Raw genomic sequence first — 22,042 nt, forward strand, 5'->3', positions numbered from 1 at the left:
TAGTGTCTCTGACTTGTTCACTAACACAGACAGCACTAAGGATCCATGCCGTCTTGTCTTAATTTACTGTATAATTATAAAGTTTTGATTTCTGGGCTCCAAGTGCTGTGGATCTGGCACCAACTGAACACTTTGCCTCCCAGTTTCAGATCATCTAATCTTCAAACCAAATGTAGATGTAGTGCCAATCTAATCCCAAACCGGCAATCTTTATAGAAATGTCACTCATGAACTCCCAGTGATTCAGGAAGATATTTTGTAGTCTAGTTTTCAATCACTGCAAAACATTGGATTAAACTAGGCTGATTGACATCTGACTTGCTTGCCAAAGCAAAGTCTGGGTTAGAATTTGATACTGGTACATCTGATCTCCTGTTCCTCTGTTGGACTTGCCACCACCCAGCACTGAAGCGTTAGGAGTCTGAGCAGAAGGACCATATCAGACCTCTCAAATTCATGTTGAATGAGATTGTCAACTGTTTGGAAAAAGTGACTTTTTTTTACATTGTTTTGATGTTTTTAGTTATTTGTTCATGTTTGAAGGTTCTAAGTTTCATTAAATCTACTGGCATAGCTTTTGAGTGTCTATTTTTCTGAGGCACACTTACGGCCTTTCAAGGGAAAAAGCTGTCAATGTCAGAGCATTCTGGGGTTATCAAGCTGATGGTATACTCTTGAGCTCTATGAGCCTATTCTACTTTACTACAACATCTCTGAGGAGAGTGTTTAGCCAAGGTTCGGTGTCTGTAGTCATATTGTTCAGACTTGTACATTTTGGAAGATGTAACTCCAGATAAACTCTGCACACAGTGCATCCAGTAGGTAGGCCAGCTTCAGCATGACGTCATCCACCTGATGAGGCATTAATTTCATTGCTGTTCACAGGATTTTAACTGCATCTAAAGATGCTGTCATTAAAACTCTCAGACTTATTTTAAAATGATTAACTATACTCAAAGCATTTGGGATGTAAGTAGGTGGTTTTTAAATAGCTATTTCCATTGCACATTTATTGTATGATTCAGATTTCATGACTTGAAATTATTTAACACTGAATTTCAATGAAAATTCTATATTAAAAAAACAAAATTGTATTACTGGTTTCACATGTTCAGAGAATTTGTATAATCTTGTCCTTTCTGTCTTGTAGATTGCCCAAGTTCTTAGAGATACAAGACAAAAGCTGTCTTTTCTTGCAAAACAGGATTGCAGATGCACTTGCTGGCAGTGGCTACAGTGTGGACAGGCTTTCTGTACCTTATGTGCCCCAACAAACAGGTATTACAATCTGTGTTAATGGTAATAACAGTCAAAAATGCATGGCTGTATTGATTTAATACAAGAAGATTTGCTGGACTTTCTGAACAAAGTTATAAAATTGATCTCTTATCTGGTCCTGAATAATTCATTTTGACAATCTCTCAGTCTTACAGGAGGTGTGCTCCACTGCCTTAACTACCATCCTGCCTTATGTCATTGAGTCATAAAACACTACAGTACAGAAACAGGTCCATTAGCTCATCTAGTTTGTGTCAAGCCTCTAATCTGCCTCTGCCCATACCCTTCCATGTACATGTCCAATTTTTTCTTAAATGGTCAAATCCGCTACTTGCACTACCTTCCACACTCCCACCTACCTCTGAGTGGAGAAGTTCCCTCTTATGTTCCTCTTAAACATTTCACCTTTCAGCCTTAACCTATGCCCTCTAGTTGTAGGCTCATCCAACCTCAGTGGAAAAAGCCTGCTTGCATTTACCCTATGTGTACCCCTCATAATCTTGTATACTTCCATCAAATCTCCTGAGTTTTCTAGGTTAGAAACGTAGAAAACCTACAGCACAATACAGGCCCTTCGGCCCACAAAGTTGTGCCAAACATGTCCCTACCTTAGAAATTACTAAACTTACCTATAGCCCTCTATTTTACTAAGCTCCATGTACCTATCCAGGAGTCTCTTAAAGGACCCTATCATATCCACCTCCACCACCGTTGCTGGCAGCCCATTCCACGCACTCACCACTCTGAGTAAAAAACTTGTCCCTGACATCTCCTCTGTACAATAAGTCCCTCTTGTTAGATTGGTATTGATTTTTGTTTACCAGAGCTCTATTTACCAAGTGTGCAATACTACCACCACTTCTTATCTGGATGGTGTGAATGTGCACCCGTTACTGTATAATATTATGATAATTCTCACTCTGCCATCTTATAAGTGTGAACTTGGAAATCTTGGAATCTTTGACTTGTAAATCCTGTACATCTTATTTTTAAGGTAACTCAGTTTTTGTTTATTTCACTTTTAATGTTTATCTATGAACCTGTAATGCTGCTGAGATCAATAAGTATTTGTCTAAAACTCTGCACTCTCAAAATTTCGCTTTTGAATGCCTCCAACTTACCAAGTACACCTTTGCCAGAAAACAGTCTGTCCCAATCCACACTTGCCAGATCCTTTCTGATACCATCAAAATTGGTCTTGCTCCAGTTTAGAATCTCCACTGGAGGACCAGACCTAGAGTATCCTTTTCCACAATTACCTTGAGTCACTGGATTCAAAGTGCTCCCCTACAAAAACTTCTGTCACCTGCCCTGTCTCATTCCCTAATAGGAGATCTAGTATTGCATACTCTTTCATTGGGACTTCTATGTACTGATTAAGGAAGCTTTCCTGAACACATTTGACAAACTCTTTCCCACCTAGTCCTTCTACAGTGTGGGAGTCTCAGTCAATATGTGGAAAGTTTAAAATCACCTACTATAACAACCTTGTTTCTTGCAACCATCTGCGATCTCTACAATTTTGCTCCTCTAAATCCTGTGGACTGTTGGGTGGTTTATAATACACCTTTTCTTATCCCTCAGTTCTACCCATATGGTCTCACTAGACAAGCTCTCCAGTCTATCCTGACTGAGCATGGAACTCTGACTAGTAATGTCACCCCTCTTCCTTTAATCCCTCCCGCTCTATCACATCTAAAACAATAGAATCCAGGAACATTGAGCTGCCAGTCCTGCCCTTCCTGCAACCAAGTCTCACTAATGGCAACAATGTTATAATTCTACTCACTGATCCATACCCTGAGCTCATCTGCCTTTCCTACAATAATCCTTCCGTTGAATTATACGCAGCTCAGAACATTGGTCCCACCATGCTCAACCTTTTATTCCTGACTTTTTATGTAGGCTTAGCAACATCTTTCTCCACAACTGCTCCATTATCTGGCACTCTGGTTCACATCTCCTGCAAATCTAGTGTAAAACTCGCTGTACAGCACTAACAAAGCTTCCCACTACGATATTAGTCCCTCTGAAATTCAGGTGCAAACAATCTCTTCTGTATGGGTCCCCCCTTCTCTGGAAGAACATCTGAAGCACTCTTTCTTGTGCCAACTCCTTAGCCAAGTTTTAAACAACATGATCTTCCTATTTTTGACCTCACTAGCACATGGCACAGGTAGTAACACTGAGATCATTACCCTAGAGATCCTGTTCTCCCCTTGAACTCACTTTGCAGGACCTCATCACCCACTCTACCCAATGCCATTGGTACCTTCTGGCTGCTCAGCCTCCCACTTCAAAAATGCTGTGGAATCTATCCAAAATATCCCTGACCCAGGCACTCAAGAAGCAACAAACTATCCAAAAACTTATTCTCGTCCACAAATCCTCCTTTCTGTCCCTCTAATCAACAAATCCCCTATCACTATAACTCACCACCTATCCCCACTTCACTTCTGAGCTACAGAACCAGATTCGGTGCTGGAGACCTTCCTCTGCTAGGTCATTCCCCAACAGCAAAATCCAAAGCAGTGTACCTGATGTTGACTGGAACAGCCACAGGGGTACTCTGTACTTGCTGCCTATCCCCTTTCCCCCCTTGAAGGTCATCCAATTACCGCATCTTTTCACATTATATATGAATGGTTTGGTGATGGAACTGATGGCTTTGTGGAGGGTCAGGTATTACTGACCTGCAGAAGGTCTGAAACAGATTTGGAGAATGGGCAAAGAAGTGGCAGATGGAATACCGTGTAGGGAAGTACATGGTTATGAACTTCGGTGTAAGGAATAAAGGAATAAACTATTTTTTAAACGGAAGAAAATTCAAAAATCAGGGGTACAAAGGGACTTGTGCAAGATTCCTTACCAGTTACCTTGCAAGTTGAGTTGATGGTAGCGGAGACAAATGCAATGTAAGCATTTATTTCAAGAGGACTAGAATATAAGAGCAAGAATGTATTGCTGAGGCTTTATAAGATATTAGTAGGATAGCACTTAGATTATCGTGAGCAGTCTTCAAAGGTTCATTTTATTATCAAGGTATACAACTCTGAAATTCTTCAGTTCTCCAGGTAGCCATGAAATCAAGAAAGAAAAGAAAGGCAGCAGGGTCATCAACCCCCAAATCCCCCCTCTCTGCAAAAAACATGAACAAAAACAGAACAGGCACATCAACCCCCAAATCCTGCACAAAAAATAGTAAGATTGGGTGAAAAAACACAAAATATAAATATAGTAAGACTGAATAGAAAATTATAATGTCCAAGTCCACATCCAAAATGCAGAAGAAACTGGACAACTCTTCCTGCAGTGGCAGGCTCCTCCCTCTCTGGTAGCGTAGCTGATACTGTCATGGTTTCTCGTGCCCCACAAATGATTAGGAGACGCAGAAAATTCTTCAAGAAGGGTTAAACTTTAATTTGCAAATCAAAGCTGAGACAGCCATTGAGCTAGTCGCTAATTGCCCGTCGATCTTTGGACATAGCATGTTTTATAGCAATCTCCTGGTTTAGTTGCATTAGCATATGCAATTGGTCTATAGTTGCATACCACACGTACATTCACCACTATTGTTTCTACCCATTGACTTTAATCATGTTCTAATCTACATCTCTTAGCTACCTTGTCTTCTACATTCTTAATATTTCATTCTCCTGCTAAATTGGGTACATGCATAGCAAATAGCAAGTTTCAAAGCTGACTCCATCTCTTAGCTACCTCTCATTAACACACCATTGTCTTCTACATTCCTAAGATTTCATTCTCTAGCAAATAGCAAGTTTACATTCTTAATATTTTGTGACTTAATCATGTTCTAATCTACATCTTAGCTACCTTTCATTAACACACCATTGTCTTCTACATTCTTAATATTTCATTCTCCTGCTAAATTGCGTACATGCATAGCAAATAGCAAACTCAGATTACATAACTTACATCTCTTAGCTTCCTCTAACACACCATTGTCTTCTACATTCTTAGGATACATGCATAGCAAATAGCAAACTCAGAACTGAGCAAAATTTATACTCCAATATATCCTCCCTTTGAGACCCAGAGGGTCTCACACAGAGAAAGAAGACTAAGAGTCCGCGCACAAAAGCCCCAATAAACTCAAGCACTTATTCCCAAATCTCGGGTTAAACTATAATTTTCTGCGCCAAGACCTCAAAGTATTATCTCCCTGTTACCCTGGGCCGCTGAGCCAAAAATCTGTCCCTCTGTACCTGAGGCAGGGAAAAAGACTCAGAAGCCCTTACAATCTACTCCCTCACTGTCGTTTTGCTCGTGTTCATCCTGCAGGTGTTGTAGGCTGTAACGATACATTTTCGGTGTTCCTTTCTCCACTAAGCTTGCTTTAGTAACTCTGTTAGAGAAGCTGGCGCGCGGAGGACATAAAGTATCCAAAAAGAAACTGCAATTTTGCATGCAGCAAGTGGAATACTTATGTAGGGTAATATCCAAGGGAGTGAAGGCGATAGCACCAGATCAGATTGAGGCAATAACTAAGGCCCCCAAACCCCAGACTGTAGGGCAGATGATGACGTTTTTGGGAATGGCAGGGTACAGCTCAGATTGGATAGGACAATATACTGAGATTGTGGCACCTTTGAGAAAGATGATGAAAGAGGCAGGACATACAAATTTGAAGAATGGCTTACAGTGGAACGGAGAGGCGGAGATAGCTTTCAATACTATTAAGCAGGAATTGCAGTCAGCACCAGCATTAGCTTTGCCTGACTTCGAGAAGGTTTTTCATTTATATGTATCCAACCGACAGGAGGGTTATGTCACAGCGGTTCTAACACAAGAGACAGGCACAGGAAAAGCAAAGCAGCCGATAGCATACTACAGTACGAGACTAGATGAGGTGGCTCGGGGTATCCACCCTGTTATCAGGGATTGGCGGCGCTGTACTATGCATATGAAAAGGCATCATCTGTAACCTTGGGCTATCCTGTAACTCTGTACACACACCACAAAGTAGCAGAATTGCTGGAAAGAGAGAAATTTGTGCTGATGCCAGCCAGGATAGCAGCGTATCAGATGCTATTGACATTTCCAGAGGTTTATACCCAAACTCTAAATTTATACTCCAATAATACTCACTTGTGTCAATCACTCGTCGCTTGAATCGATGAAATGGAGCCAAACATTGGCCTGCGCCCCACCCTGCAGCCTGTCCGCTATGAGATTTGTACATGCTGCCTCTGTCTCTTGAAATCCTCTCAGAAACTGCGGGGCGCTGGAACACCCAAACGATCTCCAAATTTCCACACTCACATTGATGTTCTGGTTGCTGTCGCTGCTTTAATTGGTGAACATTGGAAGCGATAATCAGTGAAATGGGGTCAAACTTTGGCTCACGCGCTATCCTGCAGGCTTCTCGCCACTGAGGTTCACTCATGTTGCTTCTGCCTCTGGGATCTCAGAGACTGCAGAGCGGTGAAGGGCCCAAACAATCTCCAAACAGCAAAACACGGGCTGCAACAGTTCCAGAATCACATCCAAGATGAGAATCAAATGTAAAAGATATAACAGAAGTGAAAAAGATGGTTCCATGATCTAACCAGAAGTCGAACAAAGGAACGTGGTACGCAGGCACCATCGTGATAGAACTTGGGTAAGTTTTGGGCCCCTTATGTAAGAAAAGATGTGCTGTTATTGGAGTGCGTCAAGAGGTTCAGGAGAATGATCTGAGAGGGAATGGGTTAATGTAAGAGGAGCTTTTTGATGGCTCTGGGCCTGTACTCACTGGAGTTTAGAAGAATGAGGGAGTGATCTCATTGAAATCTATTGATTATTGTAAAGCAAAGATAGTGGATTTGGAGAGAATGATTCCTATATTGGGTGAGTCTAGGATCAGAGGACACACCCTTAGAATAGAGGGACGTCCATTTAGAACAGAGATGAGGAGGAATTTATGTAGCCAGAGGCTGGTGAGTCTGTGAAATTCATTGTGATTGGGTATATTTAAAGTGGAGGTTGATGGATTCTTGATTAGTAAATGCATCAAAGGTTACAGGAACGAGGACAGGAGAATGGGTTTGAGAGGGATAATAAATCAGCTATGTTGCTAATTCTGCTCGCCAGTCTTATGATCTTAAACTCATGCCTTCCACCTTCTCAGACCTTTTTTCACTCCATTTTCTCTGCACTTTTAAAGTCTTTATCTACAGCTGTTCTTAACTATGATGAAAGTTAATTACATTGAAACACTGACTCTGTTTTGCTCTCCTCAGATGTTGTCTGACTCAGAGCGCTTTTATTAGTTTCTGTTTTAGTTTACCTTTCATCCTCATCCAGGATTTGAACAGGTTTATTTCTTGAGCACTTGTTTGATCTGAGTTTGTTATAATGGTTTATCATTTTCTCCATATTTAAAAAAAAATCTCAACAATCATAATTGCACTTTGATATGTTGTACTTGTGTGCATGGCTCTTCAAAATATTTATTTAATTGCATTAATACGTTCACTAAACGCTACCTATCTCCCAAGTTTTAAGTACCACAATCAAACCACCTGAAAGAACGTTGTTTTCTAGACTAAAATGTCCCAGATAATTGAGGGCTTTTATTTTGGATATTAAATTAATGGCTTTCCTCTGAAGTACTTTTAGGCTTTATATTGCCCACAATATCAAAGGAATGAGAAGTTAACGCAGTTATTTAGCAGTAACCTTATTGAATATTTAAAGCTTAATACTGTTCCCCCATGCAGTAACTGAAATGTTCCCTCGCACGTAGCCTTTGCCACTCAACTGGAATTTTCTTTTATATAATGTTTTATTGAAGTTTTCAGGTCAGACTTCCCTGCTCAGAGTAATGGTTGGTTCCTGCAGATGTAAAAAAATAGAAGGAACGTTAACTTTAACAGAGGGAATATCCTACCGATAATGTTAATATCTGAACTGCAACATTGTAGTGTTCTCGCACAGGTGTAAAAAATCTGAACTAAACACCAAGTATAAACTGGAGTCAATGAGGCACAATCCCAGTAAGATTAACCATTTACTGTTCACTCTTCTACATTAACATATGGTGAAAACTGTTGATAAAACAATACAAAATATATACAGTTATTTGTTTCCTTCTTGGCATCACATCTACATCATAAATACTTGCAAAAATAAAACTACAACAAACTATATTACATTAAAATACAACATACAGTCAGAATCTACCTATGCCATCGACTGGCTTTAAAAACACTTCAACACAAACTATCTGCAACTCTTTAAATAACAAAGAACATAAACTTTATCAACCGTCATTACTTCTAACAGAATCAGCGTTAATATTTTTACTTCAACATATCGATTATCTTATGAACTTACAGCGTTGCTTCTATGATGTTTCTAGTGTGTAGAAAGAAACTTTTCTCGCGCTGATCCTGCATACACAAGCTCCCTCCTTCCCGTTTCTCCAAACCTGTATTTTCCCACCAGACGCGGCAAAACCGGGTGTGACGTCATTACATGCCACGATATATCACAGACAACGAATTTACTTTCAACGACCTTAACTTTAACTAGAAAACGATTACAAACGAATTACTAAAGCGAAAATATAATAAACTAAACAAATGCCTTAAGGGCAACACACATTGTTAAACTCTTTTTTGCTAATCACAGTGTGCAGCAATATTACCAAATGTCTTCCATACATTTTCAACAAAACTACACTTTCAAGTATGAATTAGTGTGGCAAGATTCACCATGACCACTGTGGTAACTTGATACTATTGAATGCTTAAATGTTTGACAATAGATATTTTTTGTGATTAGTATTGATAAAGCATTAAAGGGTAGGTGGCTGGCATATATAACTCTTTCCTGAGAAATATAGTTATTCTGTCTAATGTTTTTATCAGTTTCAAAATACAGTTTTAAACAAATGGTAATAATGGGTTTTGAATCCTGATTAAATCTGAGAAAGCATGTGATACTACATTATTCATCGAAGAATAAATCGTTGTACATTTGGATCCTAAAATACTTTCCAACATGCCTATAAGTTTTGTTTGATTGTTCATAAATGCATAATTGCATTTCATAATTTAAAAGAACATCTATTTACATTGCATATAAATGTTTTTTAGATGAAGATAGACTGTCCAGAAGAAAAAGCATTGTTGACACAGTGTCAATCCAAGTTGACATCCGTGATGTTCCACAGGACAAGGTAAACAAAGCTTTTTCCATTATTCCTGGCTTTCTGCTACTTCTGTGGTTTAGAAGACAAGAAATCTCTTTTCTTTATGTAAAGTAAATGCTTGTCGAGTAAATAAAATTTTTCTCGCCAGTTTTCACCAATCCACCTTCTCACCCAATTCCCAACAATAGTCTATATAACTTTCATCTTAAAATCTAATTATTTTGATTTCTTTGGAACTATATTTTGGGGTCTTTGCTTAAAGGCTCTCCAGTGTAGAGAGATGAGGCTTGTTTATTTATTTATTTATCTGTCTGTTTGTTTGTTTATTGACATGTAGTGCAGAGTGGGCCCTCCATCCCTTCAAGCCACGCCACCCAGCAATCTCCGAATTTATTCCTAGCCTAATCACAGGACAAATTACAGAGACCAATTAACATATCAACTGCTACATCTTCGGAATGGGGAGAAAACTGGAACACCTGGAGGAAGCCTGTGTGGTCACAGAGAAAATGTGTAAAGTTCTTACAGGCAGCAGTGGGAATTGAGCCCATGTTGGCAGCACTGAAAAGTGTTGTGCTAACCACTATGTTACCATGCCACACCTTTCCTTCTGTTAAAGCCAAAGCTTCCCCCCTGCAAAATCACCCAAGCTGTGCTGGGTTAGTAGGGGAGCAACGGTAGTCAGCAATCTTGAGGAATTTCCAGAGGTGTTTGATCAGGACTCTGGGCCAGTCAAGGACATCAATTTTCTTTATTTGAAGCTACTCCATGGTTGCTTTGGCAGTGTGCTTTGGATTGTTGTTTTGCTGAAAGATGAACTTCCTCCCAGTTTCTGGCAGAGGCTAGCAGGTTTCAATTCAGGATCTCCCTGTATTTAGCAGCATTCATCTTCACGTTAAGCCTGAAAAGCAGTTCTTGCTGCTGAAAAGCATCCCCATTGTATGGGGCTACCTTCACCATACTTTACAGTAGGGATGGTGTTACCTGACAGGTGCGCAGTATTAGATTTACGCCACAGGTACCACTTAATATTGAGACCAAAAAGTTCTGCTTCAGTGACATCTGATCACAAGATCTTCCATGCTTAAACAGTACCTTACAATTGATGCTTTGCAAAGACTTTATGGACAAGGATAACCTGTTTTTTTTAAGCCAGGGTTTCTTCCTTGCCACCCATTGTGCAAGGCCTTAGAGATCGTGGAGCCATGAACTTCATCTCCAGTATTAGCCTCTTAATTGTCCAACCTACTCAGGATGACTGCTGCGTCACAGTAGCCCCTCTTACAAGTGCCATTCTTTTCTGGCAACTAAGTTTAGAGGGATGGCCTGACCTAGACAGTGTAGCTGCGGTTTCACAATGAACTGCACTGAACTCCGAGATATGTTCAGTGCCTTTGTGATGGTTTTGTATCCTTTCCCAAATTTGTGCTCCCTGCCTTGCCTTGAATGCACTTTTGTCTTTGCCTGGTTTGGTCTGCTGAAAATCTACCATACTGTTGGACCTTATGAAGAGAGAAGGTTTTTATTCAGATGATCCTCCAATTTTCTACGTCAACATATTGGGTAAGGTAATATACAGTATTACACCTGAGGAAAGGTAGCACAGTAATTACAAAAGGAACAGATACTTTTTTGACCTCAATTTTGGTTTTTAATTTTTAGTAAATTGTTGACAGGTTTTGGAATTTTCTTTTGATTTGACATGGCATGCAATGTTTTGCAGATTATCTCAAAAAATCCTACTTCAATATATTTTAAATTTAGAAAATGAGACAGTAAAATGTGAAGATAGTTGTGGGACTGAATAGACATTATGCTATGAAATCACTTGTCCGTATTGATGCCTGGCTGAAATAATTGCATTTTTGGAAAAACTGGCTTGTAAATTTATCATCAATGATAAATCATAGGAAGAACATTATTTAGCTCATCAAATCTTTCCCCTCAAAATCCTTTAACTGAGTTGGTCTCTACTTTCCCCTAATGCACTCACATCTTGTTGCTAATGGCTCACTGTTTTGTAATTCATTCTGTCATTGGTTTGCTTGCCAACCACCTGAGAATGGTCAGTATCTCTACCTAGTGTTTATACCCTTGATGACTTTTCAAGCCTCTATCAACTCCTTTGTAAAAGAGAATCAACCCTGCTTTGCTAGTTGAGGAAGAGAGATGGAAGGCTTTCATTTGAAACTTTCAAAGGAAACTTTTCAAATGATGGTCTCTGGAAAGGAAGGATGTGAAAGGAAAGAATGAGTGCAATGTGTTGTAGATTTGTCTGGTTTCCTCCAGTAAGTGAACTATATAAGAATAAGTATAAGATCGGTATAATTCCATGCTGTTAGCATTCTGTGTATCCACAAAACTAAAGATGCTCATCCTAGAATTGTGCAGATAAACTACTTCTGCAGATCCTCAGTGGCTTTCATGCCACTTTAAGGAATGATGCATGATTTGATTCATGTACTTTTTATTTATTTGCCACAGGTAAAGATGGTTGAAGAAATCACCTTTGAAACATTAAAGAAAGCTATCGGTATGTGTAATGCAAATAACTGCAAATCATTGTATAATGTGGCAGGCCTAGGGTGGACGAATTACTAATAAAATGGAAAATCTTTGATCTGCTCAAAATTTGATTCCCGATTTTCCATAAAACATAGTTTCTTTAATCTTTTAATGTTATTTCTCTCAGTTGATTAACAGATTGGTTATTAACACCTGCCATCTAATCCTCATTTTATAACTTTTCTTTAAACTATTTATCATTTTGTAAAAGACTTATCTTTTAGCCATTATTGGAACTAATCCATAACATGGTATAATATTCTTTTAACAATTTGTTTCATAGTTTTTTTATATTTTCCTGACCATCTTGATTTCTCAATTGAGAGCTACAGGGCAAACAAAATGCATGTGTCTTTAATTCCAGAAGAAATCGGTACTTAAAATAAACTTGTGTAATCCAAGTCCACATTTGTTTGAATTACTTTACAGCCTGGTTCTGGAGACTTGGGTATATAAATAAAGGCAAATTTAGGCAAGTTATTGTTCATAGGCTTGTGTTGCAATGTTGATTAGGTTCTAGTATACTGTTCATAGATTAAATGTAGCAGAAAGTTATTCTACTATTAGTGAGTCATTTTGGATAATTTGTGACTGAATTTTACTGTGTATGTCAATGTACATGTGATAACTAAATTAATTTGAATTAAACTAAGAAATTGAAATTTTATAATACACTTTCCTGGCTTAATTCATCCTTTCTTTAAATCAGATAGTCAAAATCTTGAAGAACAAGAAAGAGAGAAGCGACGTCAAATAATTGAGAAGTTTCAGAAAGCACCATTTGAGGAGATTGCAGCTCAGTGTGAATCCAAGGTTAGTCAAACATCTAATACAGTGCAAACACAGCATGTAATGCTAATAAAAGCAAATCTGTTTTGTTGCATTTCATCTAGTAGTGTATTTAACATGCCTCATCAATGCTCTGTTTATTGCATTCTCCTTCCAACTGAAAACATAATTTTCTTTGTGAGAATGAGCAGCCTAGTGGTTATTGTGAGAGATTTCCTTTTTTTTCAAGCTACTAATCTATAGTTGCATGCACATTGTAGAAGGGGATTATGTTCATTTTGGGGTCCACTGAAATTAGAATATTTCAATACACTTTAATTAATGTGTGAGCTTGAAGGATTATGTATATTTTTAAATGGTTTTCAATGAATAAGAACCAAAACTGTCTTTGCCATGATATTCAACATTATTGCTATAGTTTTTTTTATATAAGAGGGGGAAGAGATATCTGGGAAAACTCCAGTTACAGGACTGGTCTTAAAGCTTGACTCTTTCAAAAAGTATTGTAACTTTATACAAAACTTACTAAGCTTTTGTCACTAGTTTATGTCCCACAATGTCCTATTTATGTCTCTTTCAGTCAAACTTCCTTCATGACAGGCTTGCAGAGATATTTGAATTGACAATAAGGTGAGTGCTTGTGTATGAGTAAAGGTGGTTAAGTATATTTACTTTGTTTTGGCCAACTAATAAATAATGAAGTTTAAAAAAAACTGAATTTCCAGTTATTACTGAGCAATTAGAGATTGTAACTTGTACATGGGATTACTTTGTTATAAGTTTCTGATTTTACCAAAAGTGAAGAATCTTTATCAAAATGTCCCGTCAAATACCAATGTGTGATCACCTCATAACTAACATTTCATCACATTACTAAAGTTGCACTGTTGTCAGTAGAATTCCTCCTGGGCATGATGTGGACATCTTCCATACTTGATCTGAGTTTTTTTATTTAAATATAGCTTTATTAAATTGAAATATAAAGGAACTATTTTTTTGAAAATATTTTGCCTTTATAGCACAGTAAGGATGTGTATTCATTGAGTTCTAAATGTCAGAAAGTAACTTTTTTCAAGGTGGGAAGTAAGTCAATAATCTGATGTAGAATTTTCTGTAGCAGACCGCCTCCAAGTCCATCGGGATCTATGAGTGTGACAGCCGGCCACGTTCAGTATCATTCCATCCCAGTCTACGAAATGAAGTTTCCAGACCTTTGTGTTTATTAGTTGCTGCTTCTGTTTGGATGCCTCCATTGATTTATATCTTGTGAAATATTTTCACAGAATCTCTCAATAAATTAGGTGAGCAATCAGTTATTTATTAGGGCTTGCTGGCCTGGTGATCATTGTGATGTGCTCTATTATGTCTAAATGTACAAGTATCAGGTTATAGTGTAAGTGTGTATTTAAAATCTTGCTATTTTCTTGAGCAAAATACTTTGTTTTACCCTGCAAGAGGTCCACATTCAGAACTGTAAAAGTGTCACTAGCACAATTAAGCATGACTTTTATATTAAAATTCAGACTTCATCAAAAAATTGTGGTAACTGTTTTTCATAATTTCTCATATTTGTTAACAAGAACTTTTAAATGAATTTCTGTTACTTTTGTTTAGCAGCATTCCAAACTTCTAAAGATGTAACAAAACGTTTACTTGTTAACAATTTTCAGTTCTAATGTATTCTCCAAACCATGCACATTGAGTGTTGTGGATTAATTTTATTCACATTTGGTACCTAGAATTCCATTTAGAAGGTTAGCATTCAATATATAGGTAAAATGAAATTGATAGTATCAACTTGTATACCAGCTAGAGATTTTGTTTTACCAAGTAGCAGAGTACTGCAAAGAGTAACGAACAAATCTGCTAGGGAACTATTTACAATGTACATATGAAAGTTAATTGCAGATTTCAGCTGATTACTTTTTAAAATAAACTGAACTTTTCGGATATTAGATATACAGGATTACAATATCTCTGACTGAAGTAATATCCAATAATCCTACTTAACAACTTTTCTGTTGCTGTTCCTTTCAACTACACCTGCAAAATATCAAAATTATGGTTAGTTTATGCATTTTAATAATTGACCATTAATGGATATTGTATAAACCGGGGGATCCAAACTGCTTAATGCTCTCCACTACATTGTGTTTTTTCCTCTGCATCCCTCCACAGTGAGTTAAAGCTATATTTTGTTTAGCAAGTAAAACAACTTGAGTCAATGTGCCATTAAAAATGAAAGTAGTACAAAATACAGTCTGAATCAATTCACCCTGCTTGGCGGTTGTGCGCATTTACATCAGATCTGTGTTTGTCTCTGAACAAAAAGTAGCTGCAATTAGTTTACATTTGTATGGAGAATGCTTTTTTTTGCATTAACATTTCATAATGCATATTTTTAAATGGCAAATTCTCTGTGCTCCATCCCTTTTATTTTTATTGTACCTGGAGTTTGAAAACCTAGAGCATAAGCTGCAGATCCAGCTTATTAACCAAAAATATGGTACAAATTTGTCAATGCATAATCTCTTAATAAGAATCTGGACTTGGCTGTTTTTTTATATATCATTTTGAAACCCAACATTTTTAATTTGTTTCAGTGCTTTTAAGTAATTCTGGAGGGTGTGACATGAAATGTTTAAACTGGCCCAGTGCATAGATAAAGCTGAGATGCTGAGGTTAAAAGTATGTATGTAATACATAATTTTTTTTTGTATTAGCTTAAATACTTAAGATGTGTAAATGCAGATTTACAAGGAATACTCGATAAATCAATTGCTAGTTTTTTTTTGGAGCTTTTGTGAAAACTCACCGATCAGCCACATTTAAAATATCAATTTTTGGGAGTGGCAGGGTTATGTTATTTTATAGCAGTGTTGAAATTCATTCCTTTGCTATTCCAATGAAGTTATTACAATTAAACTTGGTGCTTTTTGTCTTGTTTAATTTTGGTTACATTTGCTTTCAATTTGAAACTCCATATACTTTTAAAAATAATAGGCAAATTGCTGCCTGTTTTTGGTCTTCTATATTTAAAATTCTGGTAACTGTACAATGTGAAAAAAGGCTGCATTGGACAATTCTCTCGATTGGTAATTTTTTTTTTATTAACCAAATAAATGGCAAACCTAAAATGTTTCAATGCTGAAACTGGACTTGATTGATACTGTGAGCAATAGTAATTTTATATTGGTTGAAGTCACATACTTGCATTAAATGAATGTTGTGACTTCTAGCATTTTTGAAAATACCATTTGTTCTTGAGTAAGTTGTTTTTAATGGTATCAGTGGATTATTAGTGAATTTATGACATATGACCAGAGGTGATTCTGTTTATAAAAGCTTATGGACAATATTTCTTAAAATTTAGACTGCTTTCATGCATGTGCTGAAACCAAGATCATGTGTGATGATGTATTGTGTAATCCTAGTCACGTGTTATGTCTTCAGATATGTTCATTTTAAAGCATAGACATCTATGAATTCAAACTTTATCAACCTTCAGAAATGTTATAAACTTAATGGGATGTAAAATGTTGCACAATTAAAACAATGAAACAAATAGTTTTGTTGTATCTTCTATTTTTTTCATTATAGAGATGGGTTTCTCAATGCATGATTGATATTATGAAATTATGCAGTGACAGTTGAAAATTGCAAAACGCTTTGCCAATGTGTTCAAATATTAAGCACGAGAATGACATGACGTTATCGGTCTTAATTATACTTATACAGTAGCTTTTCAGATCTCTGAATTTTATGTAAGATTTTTGACATAGTGCACTGCTGTGTTCTTCCTCATGGTAATCTGCATGCCTTGATCTTTTCTCAGTGCAAAAAGTCACAAATGGAGCGTAACTGCGTGCTTCTGCACTGTTTCACGTGTGTGTGAGAACAGACTTGTCAAGAGTAGAAAAAAAACAAAGGTGGATGCATAGAAACTATTTTTGCCATCAACCAAAGTTCAAAGCATGTATACTATATACAACCTTAAGATTCTTCTCACTGGCAGCCACTAAACAAAGAAACACAACAGAACATTTTTTTAAATAAACACTGCCAAACACCCAATGTGCTGAAAAAGCAAATCATGCAACCAATAAAAGTAAGCAAACCTTCTGAATTGGAGACAAGTAAGCCTTGTGGAACAGCTAAACACTGGCCTGTTCCTCACCTCTGGCCCCAACACCCTGACCTCTTCAATCTGGCCCAGCACTTAAATTAGCCACACCTCAGGTCGTTTCTTGTTCTTGGATCCAGGCCCTGCTTCTTCTAAACATTCTCAGGCCCAATGTTGAAATCAGCCAAACAGTGGGTTGTTTTGTGATCTTGGGCCTGGGCCCTGCCTCCTCGACTCTGCTGCACCTTGGTTCTGCCACTTCTAATTGTCTCCAAGTGGGCACAAGCAATGGCCAAACATTCACTCATTCCCTGCCTCCAGGCCTGGGCTTGGCTGCCTCGATTTGGTTCATGCACGCCACACTGTAACCGTCCTGTGCCTTCAAGATTTCAGTCCACAACACAAAAATGCCAGTTTAAAAACTCAACTCTGAAAGGGAAGTTGCAGGCTATTGATTGAAGTGAGCGTTTGAGAAAAAGTGTGAGTAACAAAGTGGCTGTGTTGCTGCCAGCAAGTCATCACTGCGCTTCACCAGCATCATTTTAAACCACAATTAAATCATTAATCGTAGTTTCCAATTTCTGTTTATCAATCAATCCTTATCCACACTAGCATGTTAACCCCAAATGCTCCTACTTTGATTAACAATTTATTAAAACTCACTGAAAATATATCCATTAGTCCCACACATCCATTTCCATTCTGCCAGTTGCAGCCTACTTATGGTACACTACACAGGAGAAAGACTACAGCTCAAGATAAAATGGCAGAGCAGACTCAGTGGGTGGAATGGCTGACTTCTACTCCTTTGTCTTATGGTCTAAAGCGACCAAGTTAATGTACAATTGAGAATAAGATCATAGAACATCGAAGACTGTGGCACACTACAGCCCATTCAGGTCAGTCATAGAAAAGTACAGCACTGAAACAGCCCTTCAGTCGATCTAGTCTGGGCAGAACCAGTTAAGCTGCCTAATCCCATTGGCCTGCAACTGAACCAAAGCCATCCATATCCCTACCATTCGTGTAGCTATCCAAACTTCTCTTAAACATTGAAATCAGTCCTGCAGGCACCACTTATCAGTTTGTTCTACATTCTCACAAGCTGTCTCATGAATTTTTTGCCTTTCACCCTTAACCCATGACCTCTAGTTTCAGTCCCACACAACCTCATTGGAAGAAGTCTGCTTTTATAAAGTCTGCTTCCCACAAAGCTGTGCCAAACACGTCCTTACCTTAGAAATTACCTAGGGTTGCCCAAGCTCCATGTACCTATCCTGGAGTCTCTTAAAAGTCCCTATCGTATCCACCTCCACCACCATTGCCGGCAGCCCATTCCACGCACTCACCACTCTCTGCGTAAAAAAAAAAACAACAACAACAACAACTTACCCCTGACATCTCCTCTATACCTACCTCCAAGCACAGGGAAAAAGTCTCTGACTCTCCACAAGACAAAAGAGCAGAAGTCGGCCATTCGGCCCTTTGAGTCTGCACTGCCATTTCATCATGAGCTGATCCAATCTCCCCTTTAGTCCCATTCCCTCGCCTTCTCACTATAACCTTTGATGCCCTGACTACTCAGATACCTATCAATCTCTGCCTTAAATACACCCAATGACTTGGCCTCCACTGCCACCTGTGGCAACAAATTCCATAAGTTCATCACTCTCCGGCTAAAAATTTTTTTTCGCATCTCTGTTCTGAATGGGCGCCCTGCAATCCTCAAGTCATGTCCTCTCGTACTAGACTCTCCACCATGGGAAACAGCTTTGCCACATCCACTCTGTCCATGCCTTTCAACATGCGAAATGTTTCTATGAGGTCCCCCCTCATTTTTCTAAACTCCAAAGAGTACAGTCCAAGAGCAGTCAAACATTCCTCATATGTTAACCCTCTCATTCCCAGAATCATTCTAGTGAATCTTCTCTGAACTCTCTCCAATGTCAGCACATCCTCTCTTAAATAAGGAGCCCAAAACTGCACACAGTAGTCCAAGTGAGGTCTTACCAGTGCCATAAAGAGCCTTAACATCACATCCTTGCTCCTATACTCTATTCCTCTAGAAATGAATGCCAACATTGCATTCGCCTTCTTCACCACTGACTCAACCTGGAGGTTAACTTTAAGGGTATCCTGCATGAGGACTCCCAAGTCCTGTTGCATCTCAGAACTTTGAATTCTCTTCCCATTTAAATAATAGTCTGCCCATTTATGTCTTCTACCAAAGTGCATGACTGTACACTTTGCAACATTGTAATTAATTTGCCACTTCTTTGCCCATTCCCCCAATCTATCCAAGTCTCTCTGCAGATTCTCTGTTTCCTCAGCACTACCAGCCCCCCCCCCACCTATCTTTGTATCATCAGCAAACTTAGCCACAAAGCCATCTATTCCATAATCCAAATCGTTGAAATAGAATGTAAAAAGAAGCAGCGCCAACACGGACCCCTGTGGAAAACCACTGGTAACTGGCAGCCAACCAGAATGTGATCCCTTTATTCCCACTCTCTGTTTCCTGCCAATCAACCAACGCTCTATCCACGTATGTAACTTTCCCATAATTCCATGGGCTCTTGTTAGCAGCCTCATGTGCAGCACTTTGTCAAAGGTCTTCTGAAAATCCAAATACACAACATCCACTGCATCTCCATTGTCCAGCCTACTTGTAATTTCCTCAAAAAAATTTGCACTAGGTTTGTCAGGCAGGATTTTCCTTTAAGGAAACCATGCTGAGTTCTACCTATCTTGTCATATGCCTCCAGGTACTCCATAACCTCATCCTTGATAATCGACTCCAACAACTTCCCAACCACCGATGTCAAGCTAACAGGTCTATAATTTCCTTTTTGCTTCCTTGACCCCTTCTTAAATAGTGGAGTGACATTTGCAATCTTCCAGTCCTCTGGAACCATGCCAGAGTCTATCGATTTTTGAAAGATCATTACTCATGCCTCCGCAATCTCCACAGCTGCCTCCTTCAGAAAATGAGGGTGCATTCTATCTGGTCCGGGAGATTTAACTACCCTTAGATTATTCAGCTTCCTGAGTACTTTCTCTGTCGTAATTGTGACTGCACACTCTTATCTTCCCTGACACCCTTGAATGTCCGGTATTGCTGATGTCTTCCTCAGTGAAGACTGATGTAAAATACTCGTTCAGTTCCTCCACCATCTCCTTATCTCCCATTACAATTTCTCCAGCATCATTTTCTATCTGTCCTATATCTACTCTCACCTGTCTTTTACTTTTTATATACTTGAAAAAAGCTTTTAGTATCCTCTTGAATATTATTTGCTAGCATCCTTTCATAGTTCATCTTTTCCCTCTTAATGACCTTAGTTTCCTTTTGTAAGCTTTTAAAAACTTCCTCTGTCTTCCCACTAATTTTTGCTTCCTTGAATGCCCTCTGCTTTGCTTTCATCTTGGCTTTGACTTCTCTCGTCAGCCACGGTTGCATCCTTTTTTCATTCGAAAATTTCTTCTTCTTTGGAATATATCTGTCTTGCACCTTCCTCACTTCGCGCATAAACTCCAGCCACTGCTGCTCTGCCATCCTTCCTGCTAGTGTCCCTTTCCCTCTCCACACGATCAATGCCTCTCATCATCTTGTACACCTCTATCAGGTCACCTCTCATCTTCTGTCGCTCCAAGGAGAAAAAGCCAAGTTCACTCAATCTATTCTCATAAGGCGTGCTCCCCAATCGAGGCAACATCTTTGTAAATTTATTCTGCACCTTTTCTATGGTTTCCACATCCTTCCTGTAGTGAAGCGATCAGAACTGAGCACAGTACTCCAAGTGGGGTCTGACCAGGGTCCTATACAGCTGCAATATTACCTCTCGGCTCTTAAACTCTATCTCACGATTGATGAAGGCCAATGCAGTGTATGCCTTCTTAACACCCAGTCAACCTGCACAGAAGCTTTGAGTGTCCTATGGACTCGGACCCCAAGATCCCTCTGATCCTCCATACTGCCAAGAGTCTTACCATTAATACTATTTTCTGCCATCATATTTGACCTACCTAATACACTTATCTGGGTTGAACTCCATCTGCCACTTCTCAGCCCAGTTTTGCATCCTATCAATGCCCCGCTGTAACCACTGATAGCCCTCCACACTATCCACCACACCCCCAAACTTTGTGTCATCAGCAAACTTACTAACTCATCCCTCCACTTCCTCATCCAGGTCATTTATAAAAATCACAAAGACTAGGGGTCCCAGAACAGATCCCTGAGGCACTCCACTGGTGACCGACCTCCATGCAGAATATGACCCATCTACAACCACCCTTTGCCTTCTGTGGGCAAGCCAGTTCTGGATCCACAAAGCAATGTCCCCTTGAATCCCATACCTCCTTACATTCTTAATAAGCCTTTCATGGGGTACCTTATCAAATGCCTTGCTAAAAACCTATACACTACACCTACTGCTCTACCTTCATCAACATGTTTAGTCACATCTTCAAAAAATTCAATCAGGCTCATAAGGCATGACCTACTCCCTTTCTTGAATAAGAGAACAGCATCTGCAACCCTCCAATCCTCCGGAACATCTCCCATCCCTATTAATGATGCAAAGATCATCGCCAGAGGCTCAGCAATCTCCCCCCTCGCCTCCCATTGTAGCCTGGGGTACATCTCGTCTGGTCCCAGTGACTTATCCAACTTGATTCTTTCCAAAACCTCCACACATCCTCTTCTTTAATATCTACATGCTAAAGCTTTTCAGTCCACTGTAAGTCATCCCTACAACTGCCAAGATCCTTCTCCGTACTGAATACTGAAGCAAAGTACTCATTAAGTACCTTTGCCATCTCCTCTGGTTCCATACACACTTTTCCACTGTCACACTTGATTGGTCCTATTTTCTCACATCTTATTCTCTTGGTCTTCACATACTTGTAGGATACCTTGGGGTTTTCTTTAATCCTGCTCACCAAGGCCTTCTCATGGTCCCTTCTGGCTCTCCTAATTTCATTCTGAAGCTCCTTCCTTATAATCTTCTAGATCTCTATCATTACCTAGTTTTTTGAACCTTTCATAACTCTTGTTCTGGACTAAATTTTCAACAGCCTTGTACACACCATGGTTCCTGTACCCTACTATCTTTTCCCTGTCT

General features: G+C 38.9%; 1 protein-coding gene across 7 annotated transcripts in view; it reads left to right on the top strand.

Annotated features, from left to right (window-relative positions):
- Nucleotides 1–16,360, top strand: part of LOC132399553 (protein EFR3 homolog A-like) — a 154,625-nt gene extending 138,265 nt beyond the window's left edge. For 6 of the 7 annotated variants that reach the window (XM_059980036.1, XM_059980081.1, XM_059980072.1 and 3 more), the window contains 6 exons: nucleotides 1,151–1,278; nucleotides 9,384–9,466; nucleotides 11,924–11,972; nucleotides 12,714–12,817; nucleotides 13,374–13,423; nucleotides 13,911–16,360. In XM_059980036.1, the coding sequence (XP_059836019.1) occupies nucleotides 1,151–1,278; nucleotides 9,384–9,466; nucleotides 11,924–11,972; nucleotides 12,714–12,817; nucleotides 13,374–13,423; nucleotides 13,911–14,019 (523 nt within the window). In that variant the 3' untranslated portion in view covers nucleotides 14,020–16,360. The remainder of the gene's footprint in view (nucleotides 1–1,150; nucleotides 1,279–9,383; nucleotides 9,467–11,923; nucleotides 11,973–12,713; nucleotides 12,818–13,373; nucleotides 13,424–13,910) is intronic. The other variant, XM_059980044.1, reaches the window with a different exon arrangement.
- Nucleotides 16,361–22,042: the final 5,682 nt, after the last annotated feature.

This window comes from Hypanus sabinus, chromosome 1 (genome assembly GCF_030144855.1).
Source record: "Hypanus sabinus isolate sHypSab1 chromosome 1, sHypSab1.hap1, whole genome shotgun sequence".
NCBI classification, from domain to species: domain Eukaryota; kingdom Metazoa; phylum Chordata; class Chondrichthyes; order Myliobatiformes; family Dasyatidae; genus Hypanus; species Hypanus sabinus.